This window comes from Camelus ferus, chromosome 20 (genome assembly GCF_009834535.1).
Source record: "Camelus ferus isolate YT-003-E chromosome 20, BCGSAC_Cfer_1.0, whole genome shotgun sequence".
In the NCBI taxonomy this organism is placed as follows: domain Eukaryota; kingdom Metazoa; phylum Chordata; class Mammalia; order Artiodactyla; family Camelidae; genus Camelus; species Camelus ferus.
Genome location: NC_045715.1, coordinates 30,125,763 through 30,150,994, shown reverse-complemented (window position 1 = coordinate 30,150,994; position 25,232 = coordinate 30,125,763). Strand labels below are relative to the sequence as shown.

Genomic DNA, 25,232 nt, shown 5'->3' with positions numbered 1-25,232 from the left:
CAAAGTTGTTTCAATCTTAAGTTCCCTGATTCCTGGGTGGTTGGGCATCTTTCCATGTGTATTAGCATTGAGATGTCCTCTTCTGTAAATTGTCTGTTCATATTTTTTTCTGTTAAGCCATTTGCCTTTTTCTTTCATTGGAGCAGTTCTTTGTAATGTCTGGTTACCAATCCTGTGCCTTTTGTATACATTACATATTTGTTCCTTGTCTTTTCACTTTTATGGTGATATCTCTGGCCATCCTGAAAATGACATCAAATTGTTCTTTCCCTTCGTGGCTGGGGAGTGGGGTGGTAATCTTATTTAGAACCACCTTCCCTACCTGAGATCTTAAAGATAGTTTTCCATTCTTTTCTAATAGTTTCAGGACTTATTTTTCATGCTGACTTCTTATTGCATCTGGGATTTCTTTTGTGTATGGTATGAGGTAGGGAGACACACAGAAGGGAATTGAGGAGACAAAGATGGCAGCCACTAAAAATAATATTACTGAAAAAAGTAATGACATGAAAAGATTTACCATATTATACATTTTTAAAGCCAGTTACAAAACTGCATGTACATTATTAATTGCACTTAAATTCAACTATATGCATATTTTTAAAGGATGTATCAGGTCACCCTTGGACCCCTCCTCTTTCCTGGTGGTCCTCCCATCAGTGTCCCCTCTCCACCCCCTCCCCCACCTTCTCCTAGGACTGGTCTTTCCTAGTCTCTGGGAAAGGAAGAACTCTTCCCCCAAGAATCATCCTTCAACCTTTAATCAATAATGGGACAGCCAGTTTGCCTGGGACAGCCCAGTTTTCCATGGTTTCTCCACTCTTATGAGCACCCCTCCTCACTCAGCATATTTGATACCCATGGCAAATCATATTTTAACACATCCCACTTTTTACATACTAAAAAATCAATGAGCTAAAATTTGCATTTATCAAGCAAAAATACTACAACTCTCCATTTGCACTGTTTCACTGTTTGATTTTTGAATACAAATAAAAACTCCAAATGGTCACAGTGTCAGAACTGAGCTGAACTGCAGGACACCCAATGTCTGGTGTCTGGAGAACTGGACAATTGGCTGGTGTGGGGAGAAGAAAAAAAAAACTGCACATTTGGTGCCATAAGTGTAAGTAAAAACAGTGCAGAAAGAGGCAAGGGGGCCCCCTCCCTTTCTAAGAGCACATCTCTCACACTTCCGCTTCCGCCCCTCCGGCCGGACACGAAGCTTGTTGTATACACACTTTGAAAACTGACTGTTAAGGAGTGCCGAGAATGTTCATTGAGAGAGTGGTAGTTATTTTGGTAAAATACAAAACAGGCTTAAAGGCTAGGCCATGTATAGGAAGTCTGGGGCTTGTGACTTTGGATTCCTTTCCTGAGAGATGTGGGGGATTTATTTGTCAAGCAAGTGCATTAGTGGGATTAAGTTCAGTTATAACAAAAAACCCACGGCAACAGGGGTCTGGTTCTGTTTCCTGTTCCGGACTGGCTGAAGTGATAGTGAGACTTTGCGTTGACTGGAAGCCCACTATGGATTGGGCAAGGTCCTAGATACTTTACATTTAGTCTTCACAAGACCCTATAAAGGAGGTCCGCACTTTACAGGTGAGAGACAGAAGCTCAGAGAAGGGCGGGAACTAGCCCAAGGTCACACAGCTCCTCCACGGTCAAGCCTTCACAAATCCAAAGATCTTTCCAGTCCGCTGCTTGCCCCTCAGAGGCTGACAGGTGCCACCCTCCCGTCTCCCTCCCCCACATCAGTGCTAAGGGGGAGGGGGCAACAGCCAGCTAACTGTGGAGTTGACAGAAGCATGTTTTCCCAGACTGGCTTTCGGAACATACATGTTAATGGTTGAAACTAAAACCAGAATGTGTTTTCACACTCATCACCCCCCACTTCTCTGTTAATTTTTTCAAATCCCACAGAGCAACATATTTTGGTTGTGCTTCTGATTCACCAAGTGCAACTAATCAGCACACCCACTCACTCAGATAGAAACCAGTGCCAAGGACATGTGAGTCAAGACACCGGGGTGATGAGTCCGTAGGCACTCCCGGCCTCCCCAGCCCGCCCCCCCTCCTCCACAGACCACGCTGTGGTTCCGAGTCGGGTGGGAGGTGCTCTCCAGTATCCTCCATGAGCTCCCGGCAAGAAGTCCTGAAGAGCCCGGGTGGTAGGAAAGCCTTGCAGGGGTGACACTAGACGGCTCACCAATCACACCAACCTGACCCTCGAGACAGTCCTTCAGGAGAGCAGGTACAGCTGCATTTTGCAGAGAACTAACTGAAGTTCAGAGATATCAAGTAATCTGTCCCAAGTCACACAGCCTAAAAATAACAGAAGCAGGACACAAACACAGGACTTCTGACTCAGAACAGAGCTTGATCCTGTTCCCAGAAGTTCCTCCTCACTGTGTCCCCCTCCTCCCACTCCCTGCTGTCAACTGGTAATTTCCAGAGTGAAGGCTCATCCTGCTGGTGTGGGTGCCCGGGGTGGGGACTGACAAGGGGACCTGGTGTTTATGGGCCAGAGGTGCCTAGAGAAGAGAGGGAGAAGAGAGAAACAGAGAGACAGAGAGAAGCAGACAGACAAATTGAGGGGGCGGTCCTCACCCTGAGCAGAAGCCACGGTTCAAGAAGCTCATGATCTAGCTAAGGAGCTAAGACCTAACACAGGGAGACACCAGAAAGGAGATGGAAAATGCATGAGACCAAGCACATGTCAGCAGCACGGGTGACAGAGGAGGGCTGAGTGGGGGGGAGGGTGGGCTGCGGCTGGCCTGCCAGGGTTCGGACAGGGCCCAGAGGGAGGGTGGAGGGAAGACCAGCCTGGAGCAGGGGTGAGCAGGCGAGGCCCCCCCGCCAAGGGTGCAGGACTGCACAGGACTCCATGGCGTGGGTGCTGCCAGGATGGATAGAATCCATTGATGGACACCTGGGTTGTTCCCAGTCTCTCACCCACACAGGTGGAGTAGATTTCCCTCGTGTTGTAGGGTAAGTCCCTGAGGCAGACGGATTTTCCTGTAGGGAGACAGCCCCAAAGATGCCTTTCTGCTTCTCTCCGGCTCAGTGATGTGGTAATTTGTGCTCTGATCGTGTATTTGAGGAAATGCAGGGAAATTAAATTTATAAGGTTTGCTTTCTGTCTTCAAAGCATCACAGAGTCGAAAGGCGCACTTACCCACGCCTGGGGGAAACCATGCAGACTTTCAGGCCCCTTTAGTGCAGCTCAATTTTGAATTAGAAAATAAATTACTACATCTTAGCAGCCATGTCTTACAACCTTATATGACTTTCTAGAATAGCATTGCCCAATAGAACGTTCTTTTTTGTGGTGGGGGAGGGTAATTAGGTTTATTTATTTACTTACTTACTAAATAGAGGTACTGGGGTTTGAACCCAGGACCTCGTGCATGCTAAGCAGGCACTCTACCATTGAGCTATGCCCTCACCCTAGCAAAATTTTCTTGATGGTGGAAATGTGGCTGTTGAACACTTGAAGTGTAGCTAGGATGAGTGTAAATTTATGTAAATTTGTTTAGATTTATGTACATTTAATTATTTAAATGTTCATTTTAATAGCTGTCTGTAGCTAGTGTCCATAGTGGACAGTACAGTTCTGGGAGAACCAGCACCTTTCTGAACCTTGACTTTTCCCTGGATTTCTCTGCCTCTTGGTCAAAGTACAAAAGTGGGAACTATGGGTACAGCAAGAGCCCTTGTTCTCCCCTCCTCACCCCTCACTCCCCTGCCCTTTCTCCCACCCAAGTTCTCTAGAGGCTTCTAGGACCAAATATTATTTCTAATAACAGAGCTTTCTCACTCCAGTTATAATCACAAATCCCTCTGGGGAGAAAGTCTTATAGTGAAACAAATGGCCTATCCAAAGGTTTCAGAAAATTACTTTCTAAAAACTCTTCGGAGTGGACTATGCAGGGAAATGAAATAAGTATCAGGTTGGTTTGAGTAAGTTATCACATATGCCCCATGAGCTTCAGGGCATGTTTTGAGAAGCCTTTTTTTCCCTACTTCCAAATAACGGACAAATTGTTGATATAATGAGTGATCGAAGTAAGGGCTGGTTGGCAGCCTTCGTAGCAGGAAGGCCTCTGCAGGGAGGAGAATATTAATCAAGGCCTCCTGAGAGCAGTGGGCAACCAGGAGAAAAACAAGCTTCTCCTTCATGTACAAGGCAGATGCTGGGTACAGCTCCAGCAGTGTTTCCCAAACTTTAATGTGCATGCATGCCACCTGGGGAGCCATGTTAAAATGCACATTCCCATTCAGCAGGGCTGAGAGCCGCTGAAAATGTGGGTGCAGAGACCACACTTTGCAGAGTAAGCCTCAAGGCCTCAAAGCTCCCGAAGCCCGCTCGAAACACCTGATGGTTGGCTGCCAGTGCCCTGACTCCCAGCCCTGCCAAGGGCTAGCTTCTCTTGAAATGATCATCTTGGACTCTGTCCCCTAGGAATTCAGCCCCACTTTATAAACTCACCTGCTGCAACCAGAAATCAACAGACCTTTCCAAAGTTGTTGAAACAACATAGGACCAAACATACCAAAGTCCTGAGAGACCCGTGTAAGGCAGCAGTCTGGGTGAATGCCTCTGCCCTGCAAGCTTACGCTAGCCCACAAAGGGGCTGCTCTGAGGCCTGACGGTGGGGAAAACACCTGTTAGCACAAATCTAAGCTCCATCCTCCATTCTGGTTCCATTGATAATAATATTGATGTTTTCATTTATTTCTTCTTGTTTCCTACTCTCATTTAATTCAGCCTTAACTGGGGATGAAGTTGGGATAATTTGCCCTTCAAACCATTTTATCTCCATCTACAAAGTGAGGATAATAGAGCACTGATGCCTCTGAGTTTTGGAAGGATTAAGTTAGTGCTCAGAGGGGTTGAGCACTGTCCCTAGTATAACAGGTGCTCACTAAATGCAAGCTGTCATAATTATAGGTATTTTATGATGTTTGTTCCATGAATAAGTACAGATCAATCTCCAGTGACGACCTCCTTCTTGACCTCCAGACCCAGTGCCTGCTTGATATTTTCACTGGAAGCAAACATTTCATCTTTTCTCCAAGATCAGTTCCCCTCACCATCTTGTCAGGGGTAGCCTCTTTGACCCTCTCAGAGACAAGTGATCCACAGCCATTTTTTGCCTCCATATCCAAGCACCAATGACACTTTTCAGCCATGCCTTCACAAAGCATCTTGAACCCACCCTCCTCTGTCTCCATTGTCCACACCTCCCGCACTTGTCCCTAGACTCCTGAAATACCTTCCCACCAGTCCTCCTGCCTTCGCCTCTCCCCTTTCCAGCCCTGTTATAGCAACTGCCTCCAGGTCAGCCTCTCCCGAGCACCACTGGACGTTTCAAAACGGTCCCAATAAGGAGTTCTAGAGACTTTTTTTTTTTTTTTTAAGCAGTGGCAGCATTGTTGACATAAGAGCATGACTTCTTAGGGGACTACCTGGGAAAAGGCCAAACACATGTACCCTGATGCTTATAAAACTGCTCCACAATCAGCTGTGGTACTTAGAGCCACATCACAGGCACTGCTGGAGAGATGCAGATCTTCACTCCCTCATCCACACTTAGGGAGCTCCTACTATGGCTCGATGCTGAGGCAGTAACAGCCCAGCCTACTGATGGAGGCTTCAGTCTCAGGTCGGATAAACCTGTTTCTCAAAAAGCACTGGTTTTGTTTAGGTTTTTCCTTCTACATATTTGCTGTGGTTTTTGTCATCAAGCAAAATCATTGCTATTATTGCCTCATTGTCTGCTAGGGATTTTAGGACCTAGTATTATTTTGGAATTCATCTAGTTTAAACTAGAGATTTCCAAAGAAGCAAGTTTATTTGAAAACAGTGATGACACTTGAGAATGCACATGTTCTAGTTCTCAGGTTTGAAGGTCAAAAGGTCTTAATCCAGTCGTTGGCCTCTCAGCCACCCCTCTGTTTAACCACTACATGGCATTTGACCCCTGGTATGCTCAGCCCACTGGCTCACGTTTAGGGCCACATGCTACAGGCCGGGCCCCCGGCAGAGGAAACAGCTGGATTTTGGAAGAGGTATGCCACCACTTCCTTAACCAGCCATAACAGGCATGTCACTTCAGAACTGATTCTTCTTAAAGGCAAGAACAAAACACTTGATTATCCTCAAAGCAATAGCAGAAAATAAAACCAAACAGATGACTTAGGAAGATAATTCTACACAAGAGTCTGTATGTCATGATTCTTCCTAGTCCCATCTGCGAGTTCCATCCCCCGTCCTCCTGAAGACGACAGTTTCTGCAGGCTAAATGCCCCCAAATCCCTCTAGTTTTGTGCCTGTTCATTCACATGGGCTCCTCCCCACTCACCAAGCAGAGGAGAGGCTCGCTCCTGACAAGCACCGAACTAAAACATGGCTGCCTTCCTCCACCAGATCTTATGAACCAATTCTGGACTTTGGGGGCAGACACTGGACACTTCTATGGAGGTTAAAAACTTGTAGTCCAGACTTCTCAAGCAAGAAAATCCTAAATCTGAACAGGTTTTCTAGACTTCTCCTTGAACTAACGCACAGATTTTTGCCAGTACTAAATACAATATGATCCATGTTGGTGGAATCCAAGGATGCAGAACCACAGGTAAACCATGGATACAGAGGACCCGTATATAGAAGGCCAACTGTAAGTTAAACATAGATTTTCACCTGCAGGGGGGATCAGCACCTCTAACTCCCTCCTTGTTCAAGGGTCAACTATGTTTTAGGCTTTGCAGGCCATATGGCTGGTCTCAGTTACAAATTCTCAACTCTGCTGCGGTAGTGTAAAAGCAGCCACAGAAAATACAGAACAAATGAGCATGGCTGTGTTCCAATAAAATTCATTTACAAAAGCAGGTATGAGCCATACTCTGCTTTAAAACAAGCCTCAAAGGACTAAACTGATCTGCAAGTAAATTAAGAACCTGTTGAATAAAGCTCAGTATAAAGAAAAAAAGCCAGCAATGTAATATCCACAATGTATACTATCCTTTGTAAGTTACCAGACCTACAAAGAACTGGAAAACGACTTTCCAGGAGAAAAATAAGTCAATAGAAACAGATCCAGAAATGACAGATGGTGGAATGAGCAGATAAGGACATTTAAAAAGCTATTATAAACTTAAAATGGAGTATAATATATAAAAAATTGAATCACTAAGCTGTAAACCTGAAATTAATATAGTAAATCAAATATACTTCAGTAAGAATTATACATATTAAAAAATTAAAAATTAAAAACTATTATAAACACTCTCTTTCATGCTCAAAGATGTAAAGGAAATATGAATACTGTGACAGAAATGATGTAAAAAAGAATTAAATGGATCTGCTAAAGACGAATACATATCTGAAATGAAAATTTCACTGGCAAGAAATAATAACAAATTAGATACTGCAGAAAAAAAAGATCAGTGAACTTGAAAAAGTGCAATCAGATTTATACAAAATGGAGAACAGAGGAGAAAAGGAACAATTAGCAGAGCCTCGGTGACCCACAGGATATCCAGCAATCTGAAAGACATGCCTACCACAGCCAACAACATAAAACCCACCCTAATTGTAAGAATCAAGAGGTTATAAATAAAAGGATGGAAAAAGATACATAATGACATGGTATCAGATAAAGGAGGCTTCAGGACAAAGAAAGTTCCCAGATATAAAGGACATTCCACAATGACAAAAGGGACAATTCAACAAGAAGACATAATAATCCTAAATGTGAATGCAGACAAGAGCAAAACTTCTAAACAGAAGAAACAAAAACTGACAGAACTAAAAGGAGACATATATGCAAATCCACAATTATAGTTGGTAATTTCAACATGCCTCTCTCAGCAACTTATAGAACAAGTGAAGAGAAAAAAGCAATTAAGGATATAGGAAACTTGAGCTCCACCAATCAATGTGACCTAGTTGGTATTTATAGAATGTTACAGCCTGCAGAAAACACATTATTTTCAAATGAACAAGGAACACTCACCCAAGCAGACCATATTGTGGGCCATAAAACAAGTTTCAATAAATCTAAAAGGATTGAAATCATCCAGAGTATGTTCTCAAACCACAATGGAGTTAAATTATAAATCAGTAACAAAAAAAAAAATTAAAACAGTGCTTAGCAATAGAAATACAATGCAAGCCACACACGTTAATTTTGAATTTTCTACTAGCCACATTTTTAAAAGTAAAAAGAAACAGATGAACTTAATCCTAATAATAGGTTTTCTTTAACCCAGTATATCAAAAATATTCATTTCTACATGTAAGCAACATTTTTAAATTGAGATATTTTACCTTTTGTTTCATGCTAAGTCTTCCAAATCCAAGAAGTTACTTACAGCACAACACGATTTAAACCAGGCACATCTCAAGTGCTCACCTGTGGCTACCATATTGGACAGTGCAACTTCTATGGTAAGTTAATGTTAGAGTTGGTAATTTTAACACCCATCTATATACTAGGTTGTTGAATTTTCCCCCCTCAAAGTAAAAAAGTCTTGCCTTGAAATAGAAGGCTTTTGAAATGTTTACAGCTATCTTAAAAAATGTTAACACATCAATCATCGGGGTTGCCAATCTGTCTTCAAACTTTTACTCCCTCTTTCACTCACCCACTATCGTGGTGGGCAAAACACTTCCCAATTTTAGCCATTGTTCTCAAATTGGTCTACCACTCGTTCCATGAATACCTGTTGGCTACCTTAGGATTCTCCTGTTCTTAGGTCTGTCAGATGCCCCATTGCCTCCTTTTATTTTTCCTGCACAGACACAACAGCACACAGGTCTTGTGCCTCTTAGTGGTTTATCCCCACCCACTCATATTTTTGAGGCCATGGGGATATCTTGCCATGCAGTTGTGTTGCAAATGTTGTCCAGGGGTTTCTGGTTGCTACATATTTATGTGGAGAGTAAGAAAATTAAAAAAATCTGAAAGATGTTCCAGCTACAACCATCATTCCAGAATTTGGTTTTCTAAATATATGTATGTATTACTGATAAAAATAAAAATTTTCAAGAGAGAATATTGTCTGAACTCCCCTCCTTGGCTTTACCTCTGGCTGCAAATGTGGAATAAAGAGGACCCAAAGAAATGATACAGGACTGCAGGAAGGAGAAGGAACCAAAGAAACACTTTCAACAAACACCCTAAGCACAAGAAGCCAGGCAGAGAGGAAAATCTTGGATTTACACCTAAAGATTAGCCACCAGAGACAACAACTAGACGAAACAAAACAGCTCTGAATGGTGAAACAGGACACACATCCTGGAGATTCCCAAGAGAAATAAAGGCGTTGTTAGTGGAATTAAAATTGGTTCAGACAGTACAGCTTCATTCTTTACTCAGCTGCTAAGAAAAATACAAGCCTGAGTGGGATTTTGGAAAACAGTGGTTGTCGTGCCAGCTTTAAATCCACCCTCATGCACTGCACTTTGTGATACTGGAGTTGTGACCTATAAACATTCCTCCCTTGCCAGTGAACACATTACTAGGCACTGTCAGTAGAAGGCACTTCAAGTGAAAGGGGCTTCACTTCTGGTTCTGGTGCTTTTCCTTCTTGCTCCTGATGCGGCACTGTCAGCATGTGGCTTTCTGGCCAGCCGGCAGCTTCTCTGCCGGTGGTACACACTCTCCCTAATTTTGCTGGCACCCCAGGAGGTGGCTTTCCCCTAAGTGTCACTGGCACCCCAGCAAGAGACTCCTAGCGAGTCTCCCTGACACCTTAAACTATGGCACCTCAGCAAACTTCCCCACACAGTGGACCACACCACACCGTCCTCTCAGTGAGAGCTGAATCTCAGTCCTGGGGGAGGAGGAGGAGGGCTCTTCCAAGTTGGTTCCTTTCCTGGGGACTCTCAGTCTACAAGTAGAGGCTGTGTCCTGTATCTGCTATCCTTGTATTCTTTAGAGATGTCTGCCCCATCTTTGTGGTTAATCCCCTGTTAACTAGTTAATAATTCTTCATACTGAATTTTCCCTGTTCAAATTACTGGTATGATTTCTTTCTCCTGAATCAATCCTGAACCCTAAACGATATCATAATTATTTGTAAAATTTACAAGAGGATGTATATTTTCTAAATCACTAAGAAAATTAAACCAGGAAATTAAGTCCGTTTAGGAATCGGTGAGAAAGCAATAAAACATGATCACAGAGGACCAAAGTTAGTAACTAACACAAAAGCAAATTGGATTAAACACTCTATTAAAATGCAAAGACTCTCCAAAGAAGCTGAAATATAAAATCCAACAAGACATGCTGTTTAAGAGAAAACTTAAAATTATATGAAAGCCAAAAATAAGGGGACAGATAATAATTTATGAAGCACATATAAACAAAAAAGAAGAGAAATTATAGTATCAAAGAAAGTAAAATTCAAGGCAAAAACCATAATTAGACACAAAGAATAACTTAAGACTAGTAAGTCTTCTTATGAATTGTACCTGACACAAGAATTTCTGTACTAAATAACAGTATCAAAATATATAAAGCAAAAGCTTCTAGACAAGATGAAACTGAGAGAAATAACTATAATAGGAGACTCTAAGACACTATTAATAGTCTATGGTAGTTAATAACCAAAAACAAGAAAACGAAATTTGAATAATTAAAGTGGTTGAACAGATACACATTCACCTCTGTCTCACACAAATTGAATAAACATTCATTTAAAACACCCATAGAACACTTTAAAAATGTTAGGCCCCAAAACCTCAATAAATTCTTAAAAACAAAAACCACACAAGCCGTGTTTTCAAGGTAAAAATCCTGTCAGTAGCAAAAAATTTTGAAAAAAAAAGTCAACCACACAGAAATTTTAAAATATTGTTAGTTATTGAAACAAAAACTTAAAACACAAAGATAAACTACTTAGAAAATAAGACACATCAACATAGCAGGGATGTGAACATATTTGTAATTGGAGATAACCAAAAGCCTTTAATGCTTTCAACTGTATACAAACAAAAACAAAAGTTACAGGGAAAAAAATCTAGAGAAAACAAAGGAAATAATAAACACAAAATGAGAAAGTAATACATTTTAAAACAAAATCACAATTGATAAACAAGTCCAAACACCATTTTTTTTCCCTAAGGGAAAAAAGATACCTTTAGCAAGTCTAAGCAAGGAAAAAAATAAGAAAACGGAAGAACTAAGAAAAGGTAAATTTCTTATAACTTAGAAGTAGCAAGTTTAATAGAAAAGAGATTTTATTCTCTTTCTATTAAAGTTATCTAATATATGTGTTATATTTCAACAAAATGAAAAAATTTCTGGAAAAGTATAAATTACTTAAATTTAGTAAAAAGAACCACAAAATGAAAAATACATTTTAAAACAGAAATTTTTAATTTACATTTAAAGTTACTTAAACTTAAAATACCTAACATACTAATAGCTACAGAAGAAACTGAGGTTATCAAGAGTTTATTTCCTAAAAGGGCTCTGAACTCAAAAGTTTTATAGGCATGGTCCTTCAATTTTTCATGGGACAAATCACTCCCATGCTATAATATAACTGCTTAATGTACAGAAAAATATATACAGTTATCATACTCATTTTACAGAGCTAGCAAAATCCCTGTATCAAAACTTGGATGACAGCCCAAAAGACCAAATTCACTCATGTAAAAATGCTATTTTCATTAATAAAATATTAGCAAATCAAATTCTCTAGTACCAACAGGGAAGTCACAATTTAGGAGAAATGTATTCCAAAGGACATCCCCGTATTTCAAAACTAATTTTCCCAGAAAAATAAATGTAAACACAGGGGGTACAAGGTTGGACAGCATAAATCTACAATCACTATAGTATATTTTTACTTTGAGACCACTTTTTCTTATCTCATCTTTATTTCTAATACTTCAAGAGAGGACTCTCACTCATAGTGGTGGTTTCTTTTGGCTCTTTTATCATATTTAATTTAGGTCCCAAAGATACCGATACTTAAGCATGCTTCTGAACACTAGTTTTAACACTACCATTTAATAATGCCTGTAAGAGAATATGGTTAACAGTGAATGTTAAAATAGCCACCCAAATCGCTCTCAGAGTGTGCTGGTAAAGACCCTGGGTGTCACCGGACACTAACACAGGACGATGGCACATCTGTTTACCAGTTAAACTGCCCTGCTATGAGGTAAAATCATGAGCAGTTTATAATGCTGTAAGACTGCCAGTTCTGAAATGATGCAATTCTTGGTCATTTTTTAGGGTATAAGTTTGTGCATTACTTCAAATTTCAAAAACAAAGTGACTCTTTATTAATATTATTAGATCAACTATTTTTAAACCATATAATTCAAGTCTACATAATAAGCAAATAAACTATAAATCTTTTTTAAAAATTTCTTTTTAATTAACCAACCTGATTCTAGGCGTTCAAAGATGGTTTAATAGTGGAAAATCTTATTAAAGCATCATCAACAAATCAAATGGGGAAAAAAAAACCATACAGTTATCTTAGCACATATTCAAAAAGTGTATTTGACAAAATTCCAGGGCCATTTGTAATTCAAATACTTTAAAATCTAAAAATAGAGGGTATTTCCTTTCTAGATAAATATCTGACTCAAAACAGGCAGCCTAATGGTAAAACACCAGAAACATTAAAACCAGAAACAAAACAATGTCTACCATCATCATCATCATTTAACATCTCAGTCAACAAAACATGCAATAAAAATTAAACTATTATAAGAAACAACGTTATCATTATTCATGAATGATACCAAAGTATTTCCTAGAAAACCCATTGCAAAATTGCTGGAAAAAAGAATACTAGAATTAAGTGACTAGATACCATGAAAATATAACTTTATGGTCTGATGAGACCACAGAATTATTACTGCTCAAACCCTTCCACCTTTCTCCACCAGGACTGGCTGTATCCCTATTTGAGTCGCTATCATTGTTTGCCTGGATTACTGCATCAAGCTCTTCTATTAACCGGCTTCCCTATCTTCGGTCTGGTGAAATTATACAGTACAGCCACAAGACAAATCTGATTGTGTCATTTCTTTGCATAGAATCTTCTCATAGCTTCCCATCATAATTAGAGTAAGATCCAAATTCCTTATCACAGCCTCATAAGGCCCTACCCAACCAGGCCTTACACAAACGCCATTCCTCACACTCTAGCCATATGGTCCTCCTTTCCGCTCCTCAAAACATTAGGAGCTTTGTGCTAGTTCTTCACCCAGCCAGCATTACTCTTCCCTTAAACCTCACAAACTTGGCTCCTTTTAATACATCAATTACATCTAATCTTAATCAATTACATCCCTTCTCAGAGAGCTCTTTGATCATCCAACCTAAAGTAGCCCCCTAGTCACTATCTCCCATCACCCTGTTTTAATTCCCTCCATAGAGTCTAAAGTTCATGCTCTGATCTTTTCCCTGTATGTCTGGCTTCTCCTCCCACTAATGTCACCTCCATGAGAGCAAGAACTTTGCCTTAATACCTGTTCATGGCCAAAACTTAAATAAGTGCCTGGCACACAAGAAGGGCTACTCTTCTTCTCTGAATCTTAATTGTCTGTCATTATTAACAGATTTTAAGCCCCATAAAACAGGAACCATTCCTACTTTAGTCATTGTTTGATCACCAGGACTCAGATACTGGCTATACAGTCAATAAATACCTGATGAATGAATGAATAAATGAATGAATCCCTCCTTCCCTCTCTTTAACCCTAGTCGTCTAAGATAGGGCAAACTTCTTTGGTGAGTCCAACACATTACTAGCTTATATTGAACGTGTAGCCAACTAACGATTTCATATGAACTGTTATAAAGTTAGATCTTCTCACATCTACCCACTCCCCCAATTCTACACTTGTGTGTGACTGACTTAAGATAAACACAGAGCCTTAATAAAGTTTGATAGCACTGTTGAAATTAATCTTTAAAATGCCTTCACCAAAAAAAAAAAAACAAAACAGTAATACATCAAGAAAAACTAGATCTTTGAGTCCTAATCCATAACTGTGTAAGTAGTTGGGCAGAGAAGATACCTCCCTAAAGTTATACTGGGGGTAGATGGGGGGAAACCTGAGGTATTAAAAAGTTAATCTATCTTAAAAAAAAAAAAAAAGTTAATCTTATCAGTGTGTAGAGAAATGATCATTCTATGCTAAAATGGTCAAAACTAACAAAACCACAAGGATTGCCTCCTAAGGATTTAATTAATATACTGGATCGCTATTTGATTACCATAGTTACTCACTAAATATGACAGAGTACATATTTGCTGGTTTGTGGGCACTCTGAAGTATCTAATTACTTCAAACAAAAGGCCACATTCTCAATTTTTTATATTTTGTTTTTATTCAAGAGTTTACTCACAGGCAGCACTTTAAAATCAGGCTTTTAAAATTAAAGGCCAAAACTGGGGAAAAAAATTGCAAATATGACACTGCTAAAAGAATGATCATCTTAATAATTTAACCCTAAAATGTCTTGTGGAGTTAAAGTCTTTATTCATAAATGTGTAAGATCAATATCATTTAAAATAAACAACTGAAAAACCACATATCATGGGCAAATTTGTCAAAGATAAACATCAGTTTCAGCCTTGCAGGGTATGAACACCAGCAATTAATTCATCTTGTGACAGAATATAAACTATCCTTCAGAATTTGGCCTTTAAAGTCTCTTTCTCCAGCAGCAAATCAGCGTATCTATGCTGAAGTTCCTTTTCTCTTTCTTGTTGTCGTTGAACATCTTCCTTTAGACACTTGAAGAGATAAAAATATTAAATAATTATTTCATATGTAAGCACACTGAAAATTAAAAATGTTATGGTACTTTGTCATCTTACAAACAGCTGAGTTAAGTCAAGACTCTCAAGAGGCAAGCAGTCCCCAAAGAGAAATAAAAAGAGCAACTATTTTTGCTATGAAACCAGTGCTGCAGCCATTCTTTGGTCACATAACTATCATCTTATAAAATCCCTGCTGCTATCTCAAAAAAGCAAGCCATTATTGTCTCATCAATACCCACAAATGTGCTTAAAAAAGCCCTAGCTGCCCTTTATCTGGGCAGGGGCTATCATGGACACCTGGCAAATAAAGTTAAACCAAATCTGGCCAAAGGAATTTGATGCTTTGGGATGACTGGCTATATTACCAGCATTCTAAGTTACAAAACAAAAAGACACTAATGTACCCTGGAGAGCTGTATGAATGGGATCCAATTAAGTTTCAGGGGGACAAATCTCAAGGGTTACTTATCCCACTTTACAGTGTATCTATATATAAAACAGAAAATTAGTAAAAGAAAAGCCTATGTATCCACAACTGGCCTGGTCTATCCATCTACACACAGGCAATTGTGGATTAGAAAGTCAAAAACTTTAGGCTCCCACTGAAAAAAGCCAGACAGTATCAACTGCAGAAGACAGCCTGGACAGGAAGGAGAAAAAGGAAAGCCCTGATAATTCTTCACAGCCCTCTTTCTAAGCAATGCTGCAAGGCACTAATGTTACCTCTAGCCTCCGGGGAATAGCAGAATCTTCATGTTTCTTGAGTTCTTCAAAAGTGCGTAACTCCAAGTAAGCCTGCTCAATTTGGTCCCATAAGTCATTCAACTGTTTCATGAGCCCCATTGCACGAGACTGGTAACCCCCAAGCAAAATTTTCATCTTCTTTTCCATCTTTGCAGCTCTCTTGGCTTCTGTTGTCATGTGACCTCTGTTTATCTGGGGGGTGGGGGGGAGTGCACATCATCACACATGAGAAAAGCAGGCGAAATAACGACTGAAAATGCACGCCTGGTCATCTACTGCCGCAAGCAAAAGTACACTGGAGTTCCTTATGCTTCAGCTACCTTAGTACAAAATTACGCTTAGGGTCTGTCTTGCACCTGAATGGTTTTAGTCCCAAATAAGCTATTCATAATAACTTTACCCTTGATTCAATCTCAAAGTAGGCTTGAATACCACAGTATGGGGAAAACTAATCTCTACCTACAAAAATAACTTCTGCTATCACTAATCTGCAATGATTTGGGGACTGGCAGCAACCCACCTTCACCATCTGTATCTCAAAAATGCACTTCTATATTATACGTCCAGAATATTTTAATAACTGAATAATAAAGAGCATTGCTGTGATCAAAACATAACCTCCTCAAACTACAAAATTACTCAATTATTTTTCTAATGTTGTAATTCTAACTTTGGCATAAAACCCACAAAGGAAAGAGAACATCACATTTGGCAATAAAAAAACTTTAATTTTTGAGGAGCAAATAAACACCACAAAATTAAAAGAAAAGACAGTTTTCCTGTTAAATAAGTATACTGAGCATAGGTGGGCTGCCTCCTCAGATCATTCTAAAATTAGAGGAAACAAATTTAAAATGCATAAATTCAAAAAAGAATTACAGAGGGACAACAGAAGATTTCAACAAAATTCTGGAGCTGACACAGAAAGGCAGAGAAAGCCCCAACTTAGACGGCAAGGAGAGGGGGCTGAGAAGGCAGCACGTGTGCAATGCAGAATCCCATCCCATCAGCAAAACACCTTCTCCAGGTGTACATTCTGTACCCCATGATATAATCACGTCGCCATGATCTGGAAAGTCATGTTCCCAACACACAACACTTAAAATTGTGAGGTCAAAACCTTAGGAATAATTATGAAATCTGTGTTAATTTCTTTGTGTCTCCCCTCTCCCCTCAAACTGATTCCGTCAAGTGACTTCTATAAGCAATCAAAACTAAGTGGTCTCAGGGTAATATAGCCCACATGACTCTATAATTCATAATAATGTAACTAAGAGCACCCCATAACAAAAAAGACAGTGTGACAATTTTTTTCTGAAATACTAAATATGATAAGTAGAAACAGTACCATGGGAAAATACTGTCAAATACAAAATACTGACATGAAAAGTATACACAGGATTTTTTTAAATATTTAGAAATAAAATCACCAACACAAAACAGCTTTCCCTGATAACAACTTTGAAACATCCACTTCAATGTGTAACATCTGATTTAAAAACAAACACGTTGGGGGTGAAGTTATAGCTCAGTGGTAGAGTGCATGCCTAGCACGCACGAGGTCCTGGGTTCAATCCCCAGTGCCTCCATTAACAGTAGGGGAGTAAAAACAAACATGTCAATCTCAATGCTTTCTTTAAAAAAAAAAATGTAAGACCACCAAAAAACACAGTGCTCCCCAAAATATACAGTACACTTGTACTGGAAAAGAAGTACTTTATACCCATCCATCTCCAGCTTAGTTGACTAGAAATCAGACAAGTCTATGGCAAAGGGGGTGGCAGGGAAGCAACATGTTGCATGCGTGCCTTCAGAACGTGAGATGGAGATAAAATTTACAAAAAGCTCTTTTAAAACCATTCATATCTTCAGCATTTTATAATAGCTAATAAGCTTTTATTCCACTGCAATTCACTTGAAGACAAAAATCCATGAATAAATAATGTACTTTATAAAGGAGCCATTTCCCTCTAAGAGATAACAAATCAAAGTTCATTCCTCGGCCATGATATGCCTTCTAAGGGTCAGGAAGTACTAGGTAAAGTCAGCAGCACAGTAGAGTCGGGGACTGAGCCACACTTTCCACCCGGCACTGCCACCCAGCTGTTTTGAGTTGATGTGGGTTATTTAACCTCTGTATCTCCATTTCTCCATCAGTAAAATGGCAGTAATTGCTAAAAGTTATGAAGTTTAAATGAGATAATGTATATAAAAGCCCTTAGCTGCCCAGAAACTGGCATAAAGTAAGCAGTCAACAAATGTTAGCTCTGATTACAATTATTATAGGTTTAACCATTTTGCTCTCCTCTCTGATGGACCAAGGGACTAAGGATAAGACTTTACAACCCCTTTTTAAATTTCAACTTTAATAAAAAATGACGTGGACCCCTTCCTGGGAATAAAAGCAAGGAAAAATAGCTGTTCTTTCTTTTAAGTGAGCAGTTTGCCTCTTGAGGACCACCACACCAAGTAACGGGAACTGGAGCACATCTTTTCAAGCCAATGCTATTCAAAGCTAAACTTCAGAATTACCTGTAGAGCTATTAAAATCTACCAGTGCGGGGAGGGTATAGCTCAGTGGTAGAGTGTGCACTTAGCATGCACGAGGTCCTGGGTTCAATCCCCAGCACCTCTGTTAAAAAAAGATAAATAAAATCTACCAGTGCTATAAACCCAGAGACCCTTATTTAAATGGTCTCAGACCATTTTATTTTTAAAGCACCCCGTGATTCTAAGAGGCAATCAGAATGGAGAATCCTCTTTAAGCCATTGCCATTACAGAAGCTAGACACAGCTATTCTCCCTTAAAGAGACCTATCAACTAGATCCATGAGTTAGCTGCATCAAGTTCCTTATACTATTCAGCATATTCCAAAAATGCCAACATTAAATACTCCAATACATGTGGATTCAAATACATCCCAAAAAACAGAATTTCAAGTTAATACATATAGTGATTTTTTAAAAATTAGTCATACAAATTATCATTTTCATTGGTTAAGATAATTCAATTAGCTATACACTGCACTTTATGGAAATTCAATTTCCAACCTGGTGTAACAACATAATACTTACGCTCAGAGTGTTTAATTAGTCATCAAGGCACATTTAGAATGATTGGTACCTTGTATCTGGGAATTAATCTCACCTCACAGTTGAGTCATTTATTATTCTCAAACCACCAAAGATTTTAAAACTGCAAAGTTGCTAGCTTCCATTTAATGCCAACAATTTTATTTAATTTAGCTCAATCTTTATTAAAGTCTTCTGGCTCAAATATTGTGCTAAGATTCCAAGCAAATATAGAAATAAATTACACAAGAAAAAAAGTACAGAAAAAAATTAATGTAGTCAAATAACCATATAAAGTTAGTATAAAAATATAAAGAAGAAATGGAATACAGCTTTTAATGTTCAATTTCAGCTTGGTTACCTTACATCTGCCATCTAGTCATTAAAATGTGAAGGAAGCTATCTGCATACTGGTAAAATGCTCAACCTATGACTGCTCAATACACTTTAGGAGGGAAAAAAAAACTAACCTATAACGTCTGGCCTCTTTCTAGCCAATAAATCTCTCAAGCATGAAATGCACATGCATACATGGAACAGAACTACCTTAAATCAGCCCCAACTCCCTTGCCCTACACTCACACACACACAGAAACAACATTAAAGTCCAACAGAGTATAGAAACTTATTGTTTAAAATAAACAGAATCGGAAAGAATCAGACTCTGATGTAACCAGATTAGTATTTCTAAGCCCTTAAAACACACACACACACACACACACACACACACACACACATAATTAAGCATTAGCAACTGCCCTGAAGGAAAACTTATTTTGAACAAAACAGTACTGGCTTAAGGAGCTTGTACTGCCTCTTATAGCTGATTTACCAAAAGTTCTCTCCCCAAAATGACTTTCAAACCACTGCATTTATAGCTGATTTACCAAAAAAGTTGTCAAAACTTTTAATCCAATTTAGCTAACACTAAGGGTATTTTGAACCTAAGAGACACGGGAGAGAATTCCCATTCACTAAAACTTGGTATTTGCTAGACGCAGTACCTCATTTAATCTTACATTATCTCAAACTCTCACTTCCATGAGACTAAAACTATTACCCACCCAAATGTTACAGGTAAGAAAATCTGAGACCCAGAGAAGTTAAGTAACTTGCCCTAGGCCACACAGTAACTAAGTGATGAAGCTGTGCAGTTGCGTCTTACTCCAAAGTCCAACAGATCACGCCATACCACAGCTAATAAACCAGATGTCCTCCCTCCCTGCCTCAGCCCCTGAAATGCAAACGTGCCTGAAGAAATTCAAGCTGTGGGATGAAATGGCTTAACGCCACCAGACTTCACTGAAAAACAAATTATTCTCAAATTATTCTAGACATCGTAAACAAGATCTTAATTAGTGGATTTGTCCATCATTTTTTCCTTGATTTAGATGTCAACCTGTGCGTAGCCACTTATAAGAATTTTGACACTGAAGAAAAGCTTTTAATTTCCCCAGCTTATATTTTTAAATTCTTAATTCTTTTATTCTTTAACAAGCTATAAAATTATAGGAAAACAAACATCTCTCAGAAAATTTGTATGAGGAAAAAAGGTTATTTTAACAAATTTTTCAGATGTTGGGCAGAATATAACTAGCCTACTTGGAGATTTTGCCAAAGCTGATCTTTTGCCACAGACTTTAAATGAGAGCAAGTGATGAAGTTTCTCTTTTTTTGAGTGATACTTATACCATTATACTATTTAAATAAACAGAGTAGTATATGACGATCCCAATTTAGTTATAAACACCTACCTCCTTTCACCCACACATACATATGTGTGAATGTCCATATATTAATCTTTTTTAATCATATTTAATTTTATATATATACACACACACCCCAGGATGTTTAAGGCAATTATGTATGGATAGTAGGGTTTTCTCTTCATTTATTTTTTTCATTTAAAATTTTCTACAAAGTACAGGTATTATTTTTAGAAAAAATGTCTACAAATGTTATTTTTTAAATGCATAGAAGAGAAACTGTCTAAAAAGGACTGGCCAGAGACCAATGGAAAACTGATGGTCCCCAGGAGATGAATCAGTGGAACTGTAAGTGTTTCCTCGGGTCATTACAAAAGGGGGCTGTATGGGACTTATAAAAGTGTAATTGTTACTTTCAAACTCACTAAGTTTGTTAAGGTTACGAAGCTAATTCCAAAATAAACACATTATCCTTGGGTCTCCAATACTGTCTTCAGTTAAAGTCTGTTACAGTGAGGTTCAGAAACATTAAGAGCATCCCTCACTGAATTCTTGCTTGGGGACCCAGAATATAACCTTATGCCACTGGAAAAACAGGTTTAAGGATACAGAAAATAAATATAAAGTTAATGGCAGCTCCACTTCCTAGTCCATCAATCCACAGTATGATCCTATAGTAGCAAACATGTGGTTCAACCACCAAAATGTTTGCAAACAACAAGAGTTCACGAGTGACTCTGCTTTAATCTCCACACTGTTCATCAGCATTGAGTTCTAGCAGTGAACCATCTCTATATTGAGATGCAGATCCAAATAAGTGATTATCGTCAGCACCTAGCGGACGATAGGTCACATCACATTGCATCCCTGCAAAGCAAGCTAAGCAATAAGGCAAAACCTTACTAGAAGCTTTTTCAAGAACAGTAATGTACCAACAAAGGAATGCCGAGAGCATTTTACATCTGCGTAATTTAGGAAATGAAACAAGATAAACTGCGTGAAACAAATTCAACTCATGTTGAGGCATAACAAAGCAACATGGTTGTACCAAGGAAATCTCTGGTCCAGCTCTAGAGTTCTTGCTAGAAACAACCAAAAAATCTGTCAATGCCTTTACGGGTCATGGCAGAGAGCAGAACGTGAGAAAGAGCATCCCAGGGTACTGGGAACTTCTTTCATGCCACCTCATGCCACCCCTCTCATCCCCCCCCCAGAAGGGAACATAAGTGTAGACCTGCTGAGACACTACAACATGTAATCCCTCCACCCAGAACTGCCCACCAACTTAATTTCTACCCTAAGTTTTCACTCTTTAAAGTATTAAGGGTATTTTTTTCCTGTGTAAAAAAAATCTGAGTTTATAATGAAAATCATTGAGAAAATAAGATCCATTGTGCAGCCAATTTTGCTGAAATATAACCATTCAGTAAAGTCAGGGGTCCCCATAAGAGTTCTACAAATACACTGAGAAGGTTTTTAAATGTGTTATCTGTGTTCTTTAAGTTACTTTATTTCCAAGAAGTCAATGTTACATAATATTTCTTGACTAAATTGACTGTGCCAGTAAAACACAGAGAGAAGTATTACTTCTGGACCTAGTTTCCACCTCTAAGGAAAGCCTTTCCATTTTTATAGCTAACATGACAAAATCGACTTTTCAGCCAAACTTCCTCAACACAGCAGTTTAGATACTATTTCAAATACTATTAAATTTAATGGCAGGCCTAAATTCAGACTTCTCATTTCATTTTTGCACCTACTGGAAATTATTTCACTCAAAATAATTATGTCTTTAGATGATTTCCTATTTCCACTTAAAGTGGAAACAAATTAGAACACTTTAAATTCTATTTGCACTTCCCAAATACAGTAATGACTCATTTATCTGGCATCATCGGAAAATGAGGTTCTCCACATGAAGTGTTTTCCAGGTAGATGAAGTCCACAAGAGCAGAGCACTCATCTGCCTTGTTCCCTGCTACCCCCAGGGCCTAGAACAGGGGCTGAATGTAGGAGATGCTCAGTAACGTTCATGGAATGTGCGGTTAAATAAAGTACTAAAGTTTTTACTTTTAACCATTTGATGAAAACCCTTATACAATTACAGCCATCCCTCTTTTTTGTTTTTTTAAAAACATGACACTGAACAGAAATTAAGCTCTTCTTATTAATTTGGGCTATCACTATAAAGAGCAATCACTCTACCCTGCCTACCAGACACGTGCAATGTCCTCCGAAGCTGTTCAAATAACAGGGCTTTTTGCCACTATGTTTAAGTGGCCTCAACACGTTATGCTTTTTGAAGCTTTTCCTTTTCTGATATTAGCTGTCGTTTCTGTTTGCAGCTGCTGCCATATTTTACATACAAATGTCTGGTGAGGTTCTGAAATTAATTCTACCTCCTAAGCAGAATAAAATAAAATACATGGACTTGGTTACAATTCATAAGTCTTTCCTGCTTACTTCTGACCTGTGACTACACTCTGATTCTATTTATTTAACAGACTCCTTGTACCACCCACAACATTCTACATAAAATCTGAGATGGTTCTATTAGTTTTAAATGAGTATCTTAAGGATTTTCATTTAGTTCTAAGTTTCAAATATTAATCATGAGTAATGGCTCGAAGACCAGCTCCAATTTAAACCTCAGGGCATGTTTTTTAATCCATTTAGGATTAAAGCTGGACTTCATCTTACTTGATATGCTGTGATAGGGCCATAATTTAGATTCACTGTTTCAGAGTTCATGGCAGCAAAACTCAAACACACTGGCAGCCATGGTGTATATGCTTGCGCAGCAAGGCATAGCTCCCTGAACCTAAGAGTGGAAGGATAATTTAAGTACAGCCTTTAGTTTATATAAGACAACTGGAGTTCCTTCCCCACAACAAACTTTGAATAATGTTTATAATTTAGCAATCAACTGAAATGATGAAAGAATTACCACAAATGAAATAAAATATTTATGTATTTCAAACCAGTAGAATTGTATCTTCAAAAACTAAAATAAGCTAAGATAAACCTCGTTCTGAATTAGGGATGGATACAAATAAAATGGGGGATTTGTTTATTTGGGTTTTTCAGCCTCTTTTCTTCTCTTTAAAGATTTAATGAACTTTCATGTGAAATAAGCACAGTTTACTAAATTAAAGGACTTGATTACGTGTTCTTTAAAAGTAACTAGCTGGGTAAACAATAAAGCAAGTTATCCAGGAGTCAAGAAAAGAAAAATTACTTCAGACTGTTTTATGAATATTCTTCCAAAATCACCAATCCTTCAGCAAAAATAGTTCAACGGAAGATTTCAGTTCCTGGTACTGAACTGAACAAAGAGAACCACATGTTTTTAATGGTTGCTCATGAACGACCCAAATAAATCTCCAAAAGAACAGCAGTGGTTCTCTCGGTATTTTTCCCTTCAAAACTCACAAGACCAATTCAACATAGAAACAAAAATTACTGTACTTTATGGCACCACTCACTTTGTGACACATTTATTTGCTGTCATGAAAGTCAGTGCCTGAACAAAGTAAACGAGATTTAGGGGAAATTTTTCTTTTTATATTTTAAACAGCACAAAATGTCCTTACCATTTGAGGAAACAAGAATTTACCCACCTCAAATGAGGAGATTTTCAAACTAAGTGAGAGACCTAAGTATTTATATATAAACATTACAAGGAAGATTTCCAAACAGCTTTCCAATCAATTATGATGCTGACCTTAGATCAGAATTACACTAACTACCACTTATAAGAAATGAAGCCTACACAACAGAAAATATAACTTAAATTTAACCACTGATGTTCTTTCAGCTTTCCCTGACTTTGTGAATTAAAACACAGAGCAACAGCACACCCTGCTGGAAATTAGTCATATAGCTAGAGTAGTCAGCAGCACTGGACCATTAAAATTTTACCCAAGATGAGAATTACTTCAGAAACTCATTTCCCACTACATGATAAAAGAGGTTCACAGTATTACCATTAGGTGCCTATACATGTGATCTTACAGGTAAAATTAAGAAATTAAAGGATATTGCTTTTTCCAGCTCATTTCCCTAGCCTCACACAGCCCCAACTACCCCAGGTGATTTTACTATTTTTTATTTTAATCCTAAACAAAAACATTTTAAAATCTACTTTCTGTAAAGAGAAACTGGTAATCAAATAAGGAGAATTTGAGGCCACTTTCTAGTGTGATTGCCTAAAGCACCCCTAGCTCCTTCGGAACCCAAGATATCTTGGCCTCAGAAACATCCCTGAAGACTACCGTTAAGAATTCACAAGGCAGCCTAGTAGTCTGTGAGCCTCAATTTACACACCATTGGCAAAATGCCTACACAGATTCTGGAATTCAAAACATGCAGACCATATTAAGAAACCACATGCCATGAAACTCCCATCCAGCATACTTCAACATTTGTACAGACATGAAAAATCACAGAAGCCATTGTCAACAACATAATCCAGCTCAGTGCTCTCTCTATAACAAACTCACAGGAATCAGAGGATGAACAGGAAGGAACCAAAGTTTAAGTGTGCTCTCCTAGCTACAGAAAGCAAGCTCCCTGGGACACTGAGATCCTTCCTTAGAGAAAACAGCTATCCTAGCATTGATCTACATTGTTCTGAGCGACTAGTGTTCACTTCTTGGCTCCTTGCTCCCATATCTAAAAGGTTTTGACTGACCTGTGGTCAGCCTGGAGGGCACTCTATCACAAAGGCCAGCAACTCTGAAAACCCAATGAAGAAGGCCAAGGAAGATCAAACACTTCAGTGCAGTTTTTCGTTAAGAAGTACAAAAGTAACAATTACCTTAGATCTTTTTTCTGAAGTTATCTCCAGTGGTATTATTTGGTTTATTATTTCAATCAAAGTACATTTAAATTAGAATTTTA

The 25,232-nt window shown here is 38.7% G+C and overlaps 1 protein-coding gene and 1 long non-coding RNA gene across 2 annotated transcripts in view; one reads left to right on the top strand and one right to left on the bottom strand.

Moving 5' to 3' along the window:
• The first annotated feature begins 263 nt into the window (after nt 1-263).
• Nucleotides 264-24,662, top strand: LOC116658290. The gene is made up of 3 exons (XR_004313613.1): nt 264-274; nt 2,089-2,096; nt 24,323-24,662. It is a non-coding gene; the product is annotated as an uncharacterized LOC116658290 (long non-coding RNA).
• Nucleotides 14,347-25,232, bottom strand: part of CDC5L (cell division cycle 5 like) — a 36,362-nt gene continuing 25,476 nt past the window's right edge. The window contains exons 15-16 of the mRNA XM_006190713.3: nt 15,532-15,744; nt 14,347-14,781 (exon numbers count right to left, since the gene is read on the bottom strand). Of these exons, the coding sequence (XP_006190775.1) occupies nt 14,677-14,781; nt 15,532-15,744 (318 nt within the window). The 3' untranslated portion in view covers nt 14,347-14,676. The remainder of the gene's footprint in view (nt 14,782-15,531; nt 15,745-25,232) is intronic.